General features: G+C 48.9%; 1 protein-coding gene across 1 annotated transcript in view; it reads right to left on the bottom strand.

Moving 5' to 3' along the window:
• The window catches only part of DNAJB14 (DnaJ heat shock protein family (Hsp40) member B14), a 262,057-nt gene that overhangs the window by 94,775 nt on the left and 148,543 nt on the right, over positions 1-18,739 (bottom strand). The window contains exon 2 of the mRNA XM_078676085.1: positions 18,164-18,338. Within this exon, the coding sequence (XP_078532211.1) occupies positions 18,164-18,338 (175 nt within the window). The remainder of the gene's footprint in view (positions 1-18,163; positions 18,339-18,739) is intronic.

Below are 18,739 nucleotides of genomic sequence, written 5' to 3'. Positions count from 1 at the left end.
TGGGTCCATTTAGCTGTCCTTCTCCGGATGTATACATTGTGAACAGATGGCTATGTTTTATTTCTGTGCTTGTGGGTATTTAAGTGTATTGTTGATAACATTTGCCACTACGTGTTACCCACTGTATGGCGATAAGCCGGAATTGTTGTTTTGATGCTGCAGCTTTTGTTAGAGTAAAACTGGTTAGTGGGGGGGTGATGTATCCACTATGTCAAGTTGGGGTTCGCATAACGTGTGAGGGGCGATGTATTGTCATTGTGTTTTTTGCAATGTGCACACAGTACAAACATGATTCTATGTCAGGACCCGGAGGTGAGAATTAGACTGTTCTTTCTTCTTTAATTTAACCAGCAGACATTAAACAATCAACAGTCAACACCAACAAAGACTTCATTTCCCATGAAGCTTAGAAGCTTAGAGGCAAAACCATCAAGTTTGCGTTACAGTCGGTCATCCAATCAGGAACCTTCTGGTACAATAACTGGTACAATAACTGCCAAAAAATCCCTGCTGGACTTTCTCTTTCTTCTGGCAGCCTGCTCCGTTAAGTGCACTTTCCCTCAGTACTGCTGCTTGAGATTGGTTTTGTCAGCATAAGTTATTTGTTTATTGTATTTAATATATTGTATGGCTCAGTCTTTGTATGGCTTAAGTTGTGGTTAATCAGAGACTCCGCTCCTCCTACGCGGCCACAGGAGCGCTCTGTTGCTCCTATGCGGCCACAATGAATGGGTTGATTGCCAGCGGGGTGTGCGGCGACTGCTGCCGACAGCCAGACGGTCCAGCCTGTACTTCAAGCAGGCCATTCCAGAACCTCGCATAGGTTAGCCTCCCTCTTTAGGGACTTTATTCATGGGCCCTGTCCCAACCTTACATGCCCTCTCACCTGGTGGGTGGCCACCACACTACTTGCCCACTTACCTGCCACCTGCCTCTAGTCTAAACACACAAGATGATGGACCGAATGTTGCACAATGGCAAAACATTCACCCCCTATTCACAGATCTGGGTTGAATCAATCGTTATTTTGCTCACCAAGCCACCCCAGTTCAGACATGGCCATATGCAAATCAGTCTTGACCCTGTGCCGCATGGGAACAGTCCAGCCCGAACTGCCAAGACAGGTCTTCCCTGGACCGGAATCAAGCATCCTAGGACCGGTTTCTGGCTATCAGCCTTCATCAACCAGGATGGCTTGATTCCAGTGGCATGGAGAGCACGGGACTCATGTCTGAGCATACCCCGTCCCACTCGGGGTGACAAATGCAAAAACAACAATTGATGGACGGACTGTTGCACAATGGCCCCTAAACCTCCAGAGCTGGCCTCCGCATCCCCTCTGAGAAACAGCGCAAACACCCACACAATGACGGGGTAGACTTGGATGCGTTCGATAGGCTAAAAAAGAAGTTCTTTGACACCAAAAAGGATTAGTTACTTTCATGTAATGCTAGTTCTCATCCAGGGGTATACTCATCGAAGTCATAATCTATGAATAATCCCCGCCCATGTGCGGGATCCCGGAGCATATAGAAAATACACATAAATATATATGTATATATATATATATATATATGTGAAAACATATTTGCAGCCTAAAACATTTCCCAACTGGCAAATATGCCGCAAAATTACATGAATTAGCATACACACAGTAGTACTCTCTCAACCCCTAAGGAAGCAAGAGAGCATTAAACATTTGCATACAACAATGCTTTATTGCCATAGGAAAACCTATAATTGCAGACATTTGCCAGTAGGCTGCAGTAGAGTATAAAGAAACAAAGAAAAACTGACACCTTGCCTTTAAGGCATTAGAGTAGGGGTACCGTGCCTTTAAGACCGGAAAGAGACCCCCCTGCTCCCATGAAGCACCACAGGTGGCAGTTGGGTCAGTTCTTTTTGGAGGTGAATAACACCTGATTAGATCCACAGTCACATCTCATAACTTTATGAACATGCTCGTCCGGGGAGGTGGGTGGGAGCTTATGACTTTGAGGAGTATAACCCTGGATGAGAACTAGGATTACAGGTAAGTAACTAATCCTTCTCATCCAGGGGATACTCATCAATAGTCATAATCTATTAATAGATTAGCAAGCTCATACCCAAAATGTCGCGGACGAGCAAAAAAGTATACATAGAGACATTGAAAAATTGTACATTTCACATACAACTTATGCAAATAAATTCCTTAAAGAGGCCTGTCACACTTGGGCATCGGCCAGTGTATCCGAGTCTAGGCAATAATGGCGGGTAAAGGTATGCACAGACCGCCATGTAGTTGGAATGAAACCCCTTCCCCTGGTCCTTGGTCAACAAGTCTGGATGCAAGGAAGTCGCCGGTGCAGGACTTCCGACAGCTGGAGAAGATCCGGGTACCACCACTGGCGTGGCCACTCCGGCGCTATCAGGATCATCCTGGTGTTGGTCCTGTAGAATTTTGAATCACCGCCGGGATCAGAGGCAGGGGAGGAAAAGCGTACAGCAATGTCTGCGACCAGCTGATCAAAAGTGCATTCCCCCGTGATCCCTGTTGGGGGAACGTGGACGCGAAGACGGGGCATTTTGCATTTGCGGCGTCTGCGAACAAGTCTATGTCTGGTACGCCCCATAGATGAAAAATCTCCTGTGCAACTTCTTCGTTGAGCACCAAATCGTGCGCTTCTACGAAGGCTCTGCGGAGGCAGTCCGCTTGGACATTTTGTATTCCTGGTAGATGAACTGCCACGATGGATAGACCTCTTGCCAGGAGCCAGTGCCAGATGGTTTGCGCTTCCAGGGATAGTACTCTTGACCTGGTGCCTCCCTGCTTGTTCAGATAGAACATAGTTGTCGTGTTGTCCGTCTGAACTTGGATGTAGTTGGTGCGCAGAGACGAGTAAAGAGATTTGTGCGTCAGATGAACGGCTCGAAGCTCAAGGAAGTTGAAGTGGTATCCTCGCTCTACTTCGGACCAGAGGCCTTGAACCTGAAGCTGGTCCATATGAGCCCCCAGCCTTCAAGAGAGGCATCCGTGGTCACTGACTGATGGAGGAGGGCGATGGAATGGAACTCCCCGGAGAAGGTTGGAGCGTTTCATCCACCATTTGATTGAGTCCTTGGCACCTTGTGGAAGAGAGACATGGTCCTCCCAGTGACCTGAAGTCTGAGACCAATGGTCCTTGAGAGCCTGCTGCAGAGGCCTCATGTGAAGGAGTGCATTGGGCACGATGTAGATGCACAAGGCCAGTGATCCCAGGAGAGAGGACACTTGCCTGGATGTGGGACTGTGATTGTCCAGTAGAAGATGACACTTCAGAAGCATGGATGACAATCTCTCCTCCAAAGGACAAACGTTTGCTTGAACGGAGTCCAGGGAAGCGCCCAGGTAATAAATCTGTTGGGAAGGATTGAGTACTGATTTCTTGAAGTTGACCTGCAACCCCAATGAGTTCATCAGGTTGAGACAGAACGAAAGATGGTCTTGAAGCAGAGCCGGAGTGGAGCTTTTCAGCAGCCAATCGTCTAGATAAGGATAGACGAAGATCTTCTGCCTGCGGAGAAAAACAGCCACCACCGCCATGCACTTTGAGAATGTCCGTGGCGTGGATTTGTGGCCAAACGGAAGCACTCAATACTGGTAGTGCTGGCGCCCGATCTGAAACCTGAGAAACTTTCGGTGCCTCACTGAGACAGGTATGTGAAAGTAAGCGTCCTGCATGTCGATGGCACACATCCAGTCCCCCTGATGGAGAGGGGTAAAGACCTGATGCAGAGCAAGCATGCAGAATTTTTCTTTCCGGTTGATTCTGTTTAGCAGTCGTAGGTCGAGAATGGGCCTGTGTTCTTTGACTACTCCTCTTTTTTGGACAAGAAAATAACAGGAGTAGACTCCTTGATTCCTCTGCATGGCAGGGACCTCCTCTATAGCCTTCTTTTTGTGGAGGGCAGAGACTTCATCCTGCAGCAGCTGACTGTGGAAACGGGGAAGGAGCTTTACTTGAGGAAAAACTTGCGGAGGAGGGGACTTGAACCTCAGCAAGTAACCAGGCTGCACAATATTCAGCACCCATCTTGGTTATGGATCTCCATTCTTCCACATGATGAGAAACACTCCCTCCCACCGGAGTGGCGAACAGCTGTGGAGGAAGCAACAGCTCAGGTCTTTGGAGGCTGTTTGGAGGTAGATTGCTGCTTGTTATTGTTGCCTCTGCCTCTGCCAGGACGTCTTTGCTGAAATTGGGTCTTTTGTTGAGTATGGGAAGACCATTAAGGGGTTTGAACCCTCTGCTGGTTAGGTCGCTTATCCCCCTGATGAAAGCGCTTTCTAAATTCCTTACGCTTCTCCAAACCCACAGCCTTCACAGTGTCCATTTCAGATTTCATTTTGGTCATTTCATCGTCAGCGTGTGAACCAAAGAGAGAAGAGCCATTAAAGGGGAGGTTCAAGATTTCCTTTTGAGCATCCGGTTTGAGGCGCGTGAGGCGGAGCCACGCCGAACGTCGTGAACAGATTCCATGGGAGTAGCCATGGGCCGCGAGGTCAGAGGCATCTGCCGCGGCACTAATGACCTGGTTGCTTACAAGTCCTCCCTCCTGTAGGATTTCAACAAAATCCTGACGGTCTTCTTTTGGAAGCTTCTCTGTGAAGCGAGTGAGGGAGTCCCAGAGGGACCTATCGTACCTCCCAAGTAGAGCAGAAGCACTGCCACCTTCATATATGAAGCAGAGGTGCTGCATACCTTCCTGCCAAACGAATCCATGAGTTTGCTGTCCTTCTCTGGGGGTACCGAAGATGAGGTAGAGGCTGAATGAGACTTCATGGCGGCCACCACGATAACTGAGTCAGCCGGAGGATCCGATCTTAGGAACAAGGGATCCTCTGCGGGCGCCTTGTACTTCTTGGCAAGCCTTGATGGAACAGAACCTACCACTGCAGGCCTGAGGAAGGTAGCCATTGCAGGTTCAAGGAAGCCAGGCACCAGAGGCAGCAGAGATCTAGGCGCTGTCCGGTGATGAAGTGTGTCGAAAATTATAGAGGTAGGGACCACAGGAGCATGCAAGGAGATGTTCAGCTTCTTTGCTCCCCTGCCCAGCACATCTGTGAAGGTTGCAATGTCATCAATAGGTGAGACTCTTGAAGGAGGAGTGGAGGAGAAGGTCGGAGAATAGTCCCGGACCGTCGACCTCGTGGAAGAGGACCAAGTTGGAGATCTAGTGCGTCCTCTGTGATGAGACCTGTCACGATGATGGCTGTGCCGACCCCTGGATCTAGACCGATGTCTTGGTCTGGGGAAGGTCTCGGCTTGGCAGGTGTTCTGGGCCGTACCGGAGAGTGTGATCTGATAGGAGATCTTAATGGGTGGAGGTCGTGGCTTCCGTGGAGGAGACTTAGCCGGCCTGACCGGAGTGCTTGTCCTCTGAGCAGACGGAGAGAACGTGCAGGAGTAATCCGAGCCCGGACTACTGCGACCGCCTGAAACAGCTCCCTGAGGGCGGTGAGATGACACACTGCGTGATCTGTCCGCAGATCTGGGGGACGCTTCTGGAGAGATCTTCACGATGTTCAACTCAGGAGATGAAGATCTGTCCCCTGATGACCTGGAGCCAGGGGACTCCACAATGACCGTGTCCGGTTACCTCGATGGTGAAAGCTTCGACATCGAAGATGTTTGTGTGACCAATGGCGTCGAACGAGGTCTTGACGCTCTCGACGTCTATTGTTCACGTCTTGGCGATCTCGACTGCGATCTTCGGCGTCGAGTTGGTGACCTCGACCTTTCTCGACGTGGAGTATAAGGCGAACCTCCATAGCGTCCTGTCGATGACGACCTTCGACGTAGACCTTCTTCGACGACGTGTCGACGTCGACCTTCTTCGACGACGTGTCGACGTCGACCTTCTTCGACGAGGTGTCGACGGCGGCCTTCTTCGACGACGTGTCGACGGCGGCCTTCTTAGACGACGTGTCGACGGCGACTCCTCTTGACGTCACCTAGCTGTCGACCTCCTCGACATCGAATGGTGGGATCTCGACGACCCTCTCGACGGCGGCACGCCAGCCGGCGGCAATCTGGAAGCCGTCATAACTCTCGCCGCTGACCCCTTCGAGGGCGGCGGAGAGTGTCTCGATGTCGACGGAAGCCTCGACGTCGATGGAGACGTCAGCAGCCACAGACTTTGAGCCTGAAGTGTGGCGTCTCGACGTCGACTTACTTGGCTGCGACTGAGACTTTTGACGTCGCGATGGTGATCCAGAAGAGTGTCTGGGCCTCTTCGACGTCGATGGAGATCTTCTTCCTTCCTTCCTTTTTCTGGAGGTAGGAGATGCGGAAGGTCGCCGTTTTTGAGCATGCTTGCTTGTAGAAGACGTTCTGGGGCCTCCATGGCCACCCACCTGATGACATTTGTCTTTCTCCAAGAGGTCATGAAGTCTAATGCGTTCTCTGTCGCGAAGAGTCAGCCTAGAGAACTTCTGACAGTGATGGCACTGGTCAGGGTCGTGTGCAGATGGAAGGCACACGATACACACTGAGTGTGGGTCAGCCAGACCCATCTTCTTGTCACAAGAAGGACACTTCGGAATAAAGCAGGCATTCTGACAGAAAATGTTTTGTGGAACACCACAAAAAAACAAAGCAGAAGCCTTAAACCCCCAGAAGATGTCGAATTTTCCGAGAAACATCACTCAAATTAACAATTTCAGTCAAAAACTGAAGAGCTCAAGCTCCAGGATCCTCACAGAAGGAGCCGGAAAAAAGAACTGACCCAACTGCCACCTGTGGTGCATCATGGGATCAGGGGGTCGCCTTCAGGTCTTAAAGGCACGGTACCCCTACTCGAATGCCTTAAAGGCAAGGTGTCAGTTTTTCTTTGTTTCTTTATACTCTACTGCAGCCTACTGGCAAATGCCTGCAATTACAGGTTTTCCTATGGCAATAAAGCATCGTTGTATGCAAATGTTTACTGCTCTCTTGCTTCCTTAGGGGTTGGGAGAGAACTACTGTATGTATGCTAATTCATGTAATTTTGCGGCAGATTTGCCAATTGGGAAATGTTTTAGGCTGCAAATATAGGTTTATATATATATATATATATATATATATATATATATATATATATATATATATATATATATATATATATATATATATATATATATATATATTATCCACCAAACGCCTTTGCGCATCAGGAAGGTCTCACCACGGCATCCCCCGGCCACCTGGCTTTACACTGCTCCCGAACAACCTCTCAAGACTTTCCTCAGTATTTGAAAGAGTCCGACGCGTTTCGGGGCCAGAACGCCCCTTCATCATGGACAAAAGACAGAGGCATCTTGTTTCTCACCTTCAAGATTCAAACACACATTTATTTGAATTCGTCCGCCCTAAGTGGGTGTGGCTCACGTGATGATATCGCCAGGATTGCTGGTAATTGTAGTCCAAAAGGTGAGTCTATTTCAATTTCCCTTAAGTAGGTTTCGATGTCTCTGTGCACATTAGTCTGTATTCAGTCCTTTAGTAGGAAATGAGGAAGAGTCTTCGAGGTTGTAACATCACTGGAATGTCGCGCTGGTATGCTGGAGGCTGTATTCCTGCAACAGTCTTTTCACGCGCTGTATTTCTTGGCGCTTGATAAAGCGGAGCTCCTTCCCACGGTCCAGGCAGACCGTTGCAATGTGCACAGAGACATCTAAACCTACTTAAGGGAAATTGAAATAGACTCACCTTTTGGACTACAATTACCAGCAATCCTGGCGATATCATCACGTGAGCCACACCCACTTAGGGCGGACGAATTCAAATAAATGTGTGTTTGAATCTTGAAGGTGAGAAACAAGATGCCTCTGTCTTTTGTCCATGATGAAGGGGCGTTCTGGCCCCGAAACGCGTCGGACTCTTTCAAATACTGAGGAAAGTCTTGAGAGGTTGTTCGGGAGCAGTGTAAAGCCAGGTGGCCGGGGGATGCCGTGGTGAGACCTTCCTGATGCGCAAAGGCGTTTGGTGGATAAAATATTGCAACGGTCTGCCTGGACCGTGGGAAGGAGCTCCGCTTTATCAAGCGCCAAGAAATACAGCGCGTGAAAAGACTGTTGCAGGAATACAGCCTCCAGCATACCAGCGCGACATTCCAGTGATGTTACAACCTCGAAGACTCTTCCTCATTTCCTACTAAAGGACTGAATACAGACTAATGTGCACAGAGACATCTAAACCTACTTAAGGGAAATTGAAATAGACTCACCTTTTGGACTACAATTACCAGCAATCCTGGCGATATCATCACGTGAGCCACACCCACTTAGGGCGGACGAATTCAAATAAATGTGTGTTTGAATCTTGAAGGTGAGAAACAAGATGCCTCTGTCTTTTGTCCATGATGAAGGGGCGTTCTGGCCCCGAAACGCGTCGGACTCTTTCAAATACTGAGGAAAGTCTTGAGAGGTTGTTCGGGAGCAGTGTAAAGCCAGGTGGCCGGGGGATGCCGTGGTGAGACCTTCCTGATGCGCAAAGGCGTTTGGTGGATAATATATATATATATATATATATATATATATATATATATATATATATATATATATATATATATATATATATATTTATATATTTATATGTATTTTCTATATGCTCCGGGATCCCGCACATGGGCGGGGATTATTCATAGATTATGACTATTGATGATTATCCCCTGGATGATAAGCCTACTACGCCAACAGGGTCAGGGCACAGCGGCCTCCCCGCAGCCCTCCGACGATTCCCAGGTCGGCTCTGATGGGGATTCAGATCCTGGCGCCCCTCCCAAACTCTACCCCTGGACCCGCCCCAGGCCTCCGAACCACAGGGCGGCACCCAGTCAAATCTCCTGGATCCGCAGCATCTCCTACACCCCTGTTCTTCAGAGTGGGTACCTTGCGAGAAGCTGGCCAAGTATGTGTTGGTTGTGGAAACCCTTAGATCAGGAGGTCTGCTCCCGCCTTAGGGCAGAATTCCCTCGCCCATCTCTTGATGGCAAGGAGGCCGTGACCCTTGAGATCGACGCAAAGATGGAGACCTTCCTTACTAAATAAATTAAGGATCCAAAGAAGGGCATCAGCAGGTCCTGACGTGCATGCCAGGACAAACTGTTAAACGTCACAGGGCCCTTGGTCAAGATCTTTAACATGGCGAAAAATGAAAAGGCGTCGGGGCCTTAATCCCGCCAGATGTCCTCTCTAGTTGAGTCCAAAGAGTTATCATTTTCTTAGGGAACGCAAACTGCACCCCACTCCACGGAGAGGCGCAGGTCTCTTCTCATCAAACTGGACCCTAAGCTCAGCGAACTGGCCACCTCAGAGGCAAGCCAAGTGACTCAGGGCTGCCTCTTTGGGGACCAGTTTATGAAGGAGCTGAGTAAATTTGTCTCTAAATTCAACTCCTTAGACAAAGGACAATCCACTTTTCAATGCATCGGTTTTCGGAGGGGCCAGCCGTGGTAGAGGGCGCTCGGCTGGCCACTCCTCACAGACGATTCATAAAGGGGGTGGTGATGGACAGAGTATCTGAATTAAGCAGAACACTCCTACCCAGTCAAAAGATCAGGGCTTGATCCATCACCGTTTTTTAGCTCACTGCACCATCCCAGCTCAGAACCTGGCTACATGCAAATTAGTCTGACCCTGGCCCAGTGCATCATGGGAACAGGGCAGACCAAACTACCAAGCCAATTCTTTACTGGAAAGGAAACAAGCTTCCGGGGACCGGTTTCTGGCATTACAGCCGTCTTCGGCCCGGCTTGCTTGAATCCTGATGGTGCAGTGAGCAAGGGACTCACATCTGAGCATACCCTTCCACACTTGTGGTGGCCAAAACGATTCATAAAGGGGGTGGTGATGGACAGAGTATCTGAATTAAGCAGAACACTCCTACCCAGTCAAAAGATCAGGGCTTGATCCATCACCGTTTTTTAGCTGTTCATCACCACCCCCTTTTCTGAATCGTTTTTGGCCACTATAGGTGTGGCAGGGTATACTCAGACATGAGTCCCTTGCTCACTGCTCCATCAGGATTCAAGCAAGCCGGGCCGACGAGGCTGAAATGCCAGAAACCGGTCCCCGGTAGCTTGTCTCCTTTCTGGTGAAGAATTGGCTTGGTAGTTTGGTCTGCCCTGTTCCCATGATGCACTGGGCCAGGACAGACTAATTTGCATATAGCCAGGTTCTGAGCTGGGATGGGGCAGTGAGCTAAATAACGGTGATGGATCAAGCCCTGATCTTTGGACTGGGTAAGAGTGGTCTGCTTAATTCAGACACTCTGTTCATCACCACCCCCTTTTCTGACTCCTCACAGACAGCCTCTGGCAGATGACAATAATCACAGGGAGGACAGTACCAGTACTCCTCGCGCTTCAGTGGTTTCTATCCCACCAGGGGTCGATCTCGCCACAGGGGCCAATGCAGCGGAGCGTTCGGCGGAGGCGCTACCCCCATTCAGGGTGAGTTCTTCTATTGTCTCATGTCATTGCTTGGGTGACAGACTAGCTCACTTTCTAGACAATTGCTGGGCTCTCACGACAGACGTTTGGGTACTCCAAATGGTGCAGGGCTTCCACATAGAGTTTTATGGCTCCCCGGTCCAGCTTTACCCAACGCCAATCGGCTTTTCCAGCAGAGCGGCGGTGCTGATCCAACAGGAGGTTCAGGAACTCCTGGACAAATGGCAATCTGCCACGTCTTTCCCCACCCAAGGGCCTTCTTAAGCAATCTTTACCTGGTAAAAAAACAAGATGGGGCCAGCGTCCAGTGATAAACCTCCGAGAGTTCAACGAGTGGAAGGTTTACTGCCACTTCAAGAAGGAGGGTATTCACCTTTTCTGGGATCTGTTGCGTCCCAACAACTGCATGGCCCCCTTGAACCTCAAGGACGCTTACCTAATGGCCCATCTTTCCTCCTCAGCGTTGTTTCCACCAGTATCGGTGGCAGGGCCAAACTTTGAAATTCACTTCACTTCCCTGCCCTTTGGCCGGTCATCGGCGCTGCAGTGCTTCACCCAGGTCTTGCATCCGGTAGTGGAGAAATTGAGGTCGCAGGGCGTCAGGATATTCGTTTATCTGGCCGACATGCTGTTCATGCGTCAGTGTCCGCGAATTTTGTCGCAACAGCTCCAGTCAGCAGTGCTTCTCCTTCAGTCACTGTGATTCGTGATCAGCCAGGCAAAGTCCTGTCTCCTTCCCTCTCGCTCTGTCAACTTCCTAGGGTTTGTGATCAATTACATGGAGGCGATGTTAAGGTTCCCTTCCAGGAAGATGGCAAAAATTCGGCACGAGATACGACAGATTCTACGGAAGCCGCAGGACACTAGGCGAAGCATTGCCAGGGCGGCTGGGCTGTCATCCTCAATCCGGGTCATCTTTCCGGGTCCGCTTCACTTTCGGGGCCTTCAGAGACTCAAATCATCTCATCTGGGGAGAGGAGTTGGCCTAACGGCTAGAGTGGTCGACCTTGAATCTGGGGCACTGGGTTTGAGTCTCAGCATTGACGCTGAACATCCTGTGATTCTGGGCAAATCACTGAATCTCCCTGTGCCTAACAAAAATGAATGTATCTTCATGTAATACAACGGGTGCTATGAAAAGCGCTCCGATACCCGATTCGGGTCAAGTTCACGCTATATAAAACTATAAAGAAAATAAATCTGCGCTGAGGTTTGTCCTATGCCCAGCGGGTACCTTTGTCCGAGGAGGCGAAGGAGGAGCTCCAGCGGTGGCTGTCCCGCATGGAACGGTCGGGCCATCTTTGATTCCCTTCCGGACCTAGTGATCGAGCCGGACGCCAGCAGTCCAGGATGGGGAGCAAGTTTTGGGGAGTTCACCACAGGAGGAGGTTGGTCCGCTGCAGAGCGATCACTCAACATCAACTGCCTAGAGGTCATGGCGGGCTCCTTCGCGGTCCGTTGCTGGACCAGGCAGAGGGCTCATTACTCCATCCTTCTAAAGATGGACAACGTGGCAGCTGTTCGCTACATAAACCACCTGGGTGGGACTCACTTCAAGGCTCTGGCAGACCTGGTCAAGGACCTCTGGGAGTATTGCTTGTCCCATCAGGTTACGGTGATAGCGGAGCATTTCCCAGGAGTAGTCAACCAGGTGGCAGATTGGCAGTCAAGAGATCTTCGAGACTCGAGCCTATGGAAATTGTTCCCTCCGTTGTTCCGAGCCCTTCAGGATCGGTGAGGACCTTTCTCCATTGACCTATTTGCATCTCACCTCGACCGCCAGCTCCCCAGGTACTTCAGCTGGAGACCGGACCGGGGGCGACGGCCACGGACTCATTCCTTCATAATTGGTCCCCGGAACAGGCTTTATGCCTTTTCCCCCCTTCGCCATGATAATACGATTGACAAATCAGGTCCGTGGGCAGAAGGCGGAACTGGTGGTGATCACCCCGGTCTGGAGAGCGCAAGCATGGTTTTCAGTTCTGATTTAACTTTCTTGGGCTTCTCCAATCAGTCTACTCCCGCGTCCTCGTCTCCTGAGTGATCCAGCAGGAAACCCACATTCCCTAATAGTGAACTCCCTAACCTTAATGGCATGAAGGATTACCGGGCTCGATGTAAGGTCCCAGGACTTTCAGGACACGCAGAGGAGCTCCTTTCCAGGGACGATGGTACAGTTCAACGGCACCGGTCAGCCTGGTCTCGTCGATGGGTTGGTGTCTGCAGCTGGGTCTGGATCCAGTGAGGGTAGACTTTGTCCACATCCTGAATTTTCTGGCCCATTTAGCTTCAGAGGGCCTGGCATACAGGACAATTAATACCTTCCTGCCTGCAATATAAGCCGGGCATGCCGTAATGGCAGATCACCAGGTGCGGGGCCACCCTCTGATAAAGAAACTGCTACGTGGTATAAGACTTTCATTCCCTCCAGAGCCACGATATTCAGTCCTCTAGGATGTCAACAATGTTTTGCATCTACTACCCGGATGGCCTAGCAATAAGTATGAGTTGCGGAAGTAACTATCGGCCATGTTGCTGTGCTTGGTGACCTGTAGACCGGTCTCGGATGTCAGGGCCCTGGACATTTCTGGGAGATCGTTCACTCCGGACGGGGTCACCTTCCACGTTTTCCGTCGTACCAAATACCAGTCTGGGGTATTTTCCTACCAAGCCTTCCCTAGATCACCCAAACTCTGTGTAGTAAGATGTATCAAGGCCTATGAGGCCATTATTGCGGATGTGCGTCCACATGGAGAACGGCAACTCCTAATTGCTTTGAGAAAATAGTTTCGGGAGGTCTCATCCCCAACCATTGCACGATAGGACTGCTGGGTGATGCTGGAGGCTGGCATAGATACAAAGGTTTTAGGAGAACACTCAGCAAGAGATGCCATTGTATCTAAGGTTTTCATGCTTGGACCTCGCTTGGAGGACATTTTGAATGCCGTAGACTGGTCGTTGGACTAAACACTCAAGAGGTTTTACTTTAATCCAGTCTCCTCCATTGCGACCCTAGTAGTAGATAACTTAATACTCGCCTCCGGGTCCTGACAAAATAAAAAATGTCCTAGCTTTCATAACGGAAAGTTTAAATTCTATGCAGGACACGAAGGCGAGGATTAGCCCGCCCTCCGGAAGAACCCGGACCCACCTGGTTTGGTCAGACATGAGTCTGAAGTAAGTAGAGCGTTTTTCTACTCTGTCACGTGTTTTCTATAATGCTGTGCACAATAGCCTTTTCACACGCAAGTTATTATGACCTCTTTTATGTCCGTAGGTGCAGAGTCCTGGAAGCAGGATTAAGGATCTTCCGCAGTCGGCTTTGTCACATGAAGATAGAGAAGTCCAGCAGGGACTGTTGGCAGTTATAGTACCAGGAGGCGTCTGATTAGATGAAAGACTCTAATACGAATTTGACGGTTTTGTCTCTAAGCTTCATGGGAAATGAAGTCTTTGTTGGTGTTGACTGTTGGTTTTTTAATGGCTGCCGGTTAAATTAAAGAAGAAAGAACAGCCTAAAACTAGTCTCTGTGTCCTTATTAGAATTGAAACTTTCCGTTACGAAAGCTAGGACATTTTTCATTCTTTAGTATTGCATTGCTTCCCGGGGGTGAGCCAGGGTCACATGGCTGGTACAGGTTGTACAGATTTGACAACTGTAGCACGGGATGACACAGACCCATGGGAGGAGACTCTGCTTTCTAACCTGGAATATTAGGGGCCTTAATCATTTCAGAAAACTACGCAAAGTAGTTGCTTACCTTACATGGCCCGAGAATGACGTTGCTCTTCTCCAGAAGACCTATCTGCCCATGGACAGCAATATTCTCAAGCGCAAGCATCTACGCTGACTCTTCCATGCAGCGGGGTTCACTACACATGCCAGGGGGGTACTCACTTGGGTCAACCCAAGATCAGGAATTGCACTGGAGGCACATGATGCTGACCCTAGTAGCAGGTATGTGCTGTCGAGGTGTCATGGGCGGAGAGTTGACTAGCATATAGTTAACATTTACAGACCTAACTATGACAACCAGCAGTTTTACCAAGATTTACTTGAACGCATTCGTGTGGAGACCGCTGTGCCGCAACTATGGGGTGGTGATCTCAATTGTGTTTTGCGCTGGATGGCTCCGGGGGCCCTATGCGGCACCCCTCGCCGGCGGCCAGAGCGATATGTGATGCAGCTACTCAATTAGATCTTCTGGACGTCTGGAGGGCATACTCTCCAGGAGTTGGAGGTTTTACACATTACTCAGCCCCGAATGACCTTCATACTAGAATTGACTATTGGTTTATTTCTAGATCACTGTTCCCCCAGATACGCGCCTGCTTGATACTCCCCTGTTCTTTTTCCGATCACTTCTCAATACTGTTGGACATCGAGAGTCCACGGAAGAAGCCTGCTCTCTTCACATGGAGGTTCCCTCTATATTCCCTGCTAGACAATGTCTTCAAGTCTGAACTGGCTGAGGCCATAGAGAGCTATTTTGAAACGAACATTGGATCCGTTCGGCTGTTTTCCACGTAGCGGGAGACTTTCAGCATTTTTATTAGGGGGTAGCCATGTCTAAACATTCAAGGGTCCTTTATTCAATCAGGAGGCGATTGGTAGCTCTTGAGGAACGATTGGCTGGCCTAGAGCAGGCTGTCCTGGCTGGTGCTGATACCCGGGTCGCGGATGACTATAAAAACATTGTAGGAATATCACGAGACCGTGGATAGCGAGGTGAAACACATGGGGAAATATGCAGTCGCCAAAACATATGGGGTAGGTAAGAGGCCAGGTTCAGAGCTAGCGGCACTGCTGTGTGATGAAAGGAAATCTGGCATTGTGACTAAGCTGCAGGCCGTTTGACAGCGAGCTAATGAGTGACCCAACAAGGATAGTGGAGAGGTTCAGTCAATATTACTCTGATTTGTATCGATCCAGGGCAGAGACTGATGGGGCTGCAATTCAAGAGCATTTAGAACATATACAGATGCCGTGGCTGACCAATGAGCACAGGGAGCATCCAATGAAGCCGTTCGAGCCTATTGAGGTACTTGTTGCGCTTAATGCAATGTGAGTTGGGAGCGCTCCTGGGCAAGTCGGTTTTGCATCGCTTTTTATAAAGAGTTTAAGGAGCTACTAATTCCGCATTTGATCACTCTTTTTGAGGAGATGGGAGAGGATGGGTTGATGCCCCCCTCAATGAGAGAAGCCTTAATAGTAATATTATTAAACCCCGGTAAGCCCCCAAATGAATGTTCGTCCTTTAGGCGTCTGTCACTTTTGAACGTGGATACTAAGCTTTTTAGCTAACCGGTTTGTCCCGCTAGTGCTGCTACTGGTGGGGCCGGAACAGTCTGGGTTTGTGCCAGAGCGCAATTTGTAATATAATCTTAGGACTATGTTTGGGGCGATGTCAAGCCAAAGATCAAAGCCGCTGCAGTCGTTGACGCAGAAATTGCCTTTGACTCGGTTGAGTGGGTCTTTATGAATGCTGTACTGAGATGGATGGGGGTGGGAGAGGTCTTCCTCACACTGGTGCCAATTCTATACAATTCCCCTGTCGCTAGGGTAAGAGTTGGTGACATGGTCACAGCCCCTATTGAGATCTCGAGGGGTACCTGGCAAGGTTATAGTTATACCCGCTGCTGTACGCCCTGGTGGCAGAGCCCCTGGCATGCCCTTGAAGGGAATACCACAGGCATAGGGGGATTTGTTTCCCTAAATACAATCTCATCATGACGGCCTATGCGGACGATACACTTTTATAGGTTAGAGATCCGGGGTCCAATCTGTCCCCGGTCCAAAATGACCCAGTGCGCAATCTGGGAGTGCAGGTCCATATGAACTGGGAGTTGGTTCTCAGGGAGAACTATGGCAAGGCGATTGCTAGGATGGAGGAGTATGTGGATCAATGGATTTCCCTGCCCTTGTCATAATTGGGGCGCATTTGCCTTATGAAAATGGTGGTTCTTCCTAGATTTTAATTACTGTTTTCAAACATCCAGATGGTGGTCCCTGGGCACATGTTCAAAGTAATTCGTTCTCTATTAGTTAGGCTGGCCTGGGCCGGGAAACATCCATGTGTCAAATGAGATATTTTCACATTACCCATCTCCATTAAGGGGGGGGGGGGGGGGGGGGGAGAGGGGGGGGAGGTCTTGAGGCCCCTGATTTAGAATTGTATAACAGAGTGGCGCAGAGTCCACAGGCATATCACTGGACTCATGACAGACTAGGCCTCCAACACTTGCAGATCGAAAAGGTGGCAGCAGCATCCTCCCCTCTCCCAATACTGTTATTTCATGCCCCCACGAGGTGGTCCGGTATTCTGGACTCTGTCAATTCTACAACACACACATGGCAGAACCTATTGAGAAGACAGGCGGGCACTATCTTGTATTCCCCCTTGACTCCGGTAAATGGTGTCACTGGTTGCCAGTTTGCAGAGAAAGGGAAGTGGTACATGTTCTTGCAACACTTAATATCACGAAGATTGGCGATCTTTTTTCTGAGGGCAGAGCATGTGGGTGGGCCGAGATTGTAAACGAGGGACACGACTACACGCCACTCACTCAGTTTCATTTCCACAGGGTAAGGCATGCTCTACGCGAGATACTTGGCGAGGACATGCTGGAGCCGCTGGAGTTGGCTTCCTTTTCTTTACTTCTGAGCTCCGCCTTCCCTAGAAAGATAGTTTCCATTATTTTTGACATGTCACAAGAATACAGGTGGAACCATTTCACCAAGGCTAGATTGGAGTGGCAGAATGACCTTGGGGTAGCTCTAGACAATGCCACTAGGCGGTTCTGTTGTAAGGTTACACAGCATGTCTCCCTGAACGGGAGGCCCCGCCTAATCCACTTTAAGTTTCTTAATAGAGTTTACTACATTTCGGAGAGGTTGCATCGATACGGCCTGAGGGACACTGCAGATTGCGAGCGCTGCAGTGCTGGCTCGGCTGAAATCATGCATGTTGCTTTGTCGTGGCCAATTATTGGGATATATTGTGAGCAGATCTTCCAAACATTCAGTGAAATCACGGGCCTTTCATCATCCCTAGACCGGCTATTGGCCTTACTGGGTACACTGTGCAATTGCAGAAAGACATGAGCTGTTTAATAGATATGGGTTTGCTGCTTGCTAAGCATAGGATCGCGCTGGGCTCGCGGGCCGGTGTCAACCGTTGCAAACTGGTCCCAAGATATAGTCTATTGTAATACGCAATCTGAATTGTATAATGATCTAGTGTCTCTATCAGCACTACCTGGTTGGGAAGGAAACTGGAGAAGTTGAAGGCAACAATATTGCTTAACCTTGTTAGTTTGGCTGATGTATTACACCGCATATGAAGTTATCTCCTGGCTGGCTGACTGCTGTGATTTTTTAGAATTATAAATGTCCACTGTTACATTGGTTGGAGATCAAGTACGTATGGCTGCAGGTCAGCTCAATAATCATGCCCCTGGAAGTGTTATTATATTCCTGAGTAATATGCTTGGTAGATGTTCTGTAACTGACTCGTGATGTTGTACACTGTGCGATGCTAATGTACCACTGTCATTTTAAGTGACATATTAAGTATCAATATATACTCTGGAGTTGATAAATGCAGCTGTTCACAAGGGTTTTTGTGCACTAAAGTGAAATGCCTTTTTAATCATTTGTGTTAAACGACCAAGGATTGAGGATACCAAGTCCTATAGAAGCACATACCTAGTGACTCCGTCCAGCTGCTCTTTCATGTAGCTCTTCCCAGTTTCCCCAGCGGCAGATGCATTGTCAGACTTTTCACTGCTCTGCTTGGTTTGCTCACAGCCACTAGGCGGCTTTCGACAGTGAGGGCCATTCCCGGTAGCACTTCCATTTTTGGTAATTGCATCCATTAACACTAAGAATCACAAAAACAAATACGAAGAAATTAAGTCATTCTGGACACAAAACAAATTATAGAAAATTATTCAAAGTGAAACAGTGAGTTCTTGTTTTCCTGTTCTTATGTATTCATCAACAGAGGCATCAAGCATAACAATATTTGCTCAGAAATGTAGATTTATAAAATTATTGATGTTCTCGAAGTTTCTTTTTCAAAGAACAAACATAATTCTCAATTGGTACACTAGTCAAGAACTACATTTAACAGTTACATTTACGAAACATCCCAGAAACCAGAAGAATGCACACACTGCATGCTTCCCTCCCTGGCACTGCACATCTCCTGTTTGGGGATAAAAAAAACATACAAATTACTAAAAAAAAAAAAATCCAGAACGCTGCCCGCCCCATTGCGCT

The sequence above is a fragment of the Lissotriton helveticus genome, chromosome 2_1 (assembly GCF_964261635.1).
Source record: "Lissotriton helveticus chromosome 2_1, aLisHel1.1, whole genome shotgun sequence".
NCBI lineage: Eukaryota > Metazoa > Chordata > Amphibia > Caudata > Salamandridae > Lissotriton > Lissotriton helveticus.
Note: the sequence above shows the minus strand (reverse complement) of the source record. Positions and strands in the feature narration are given on the sequence as shown.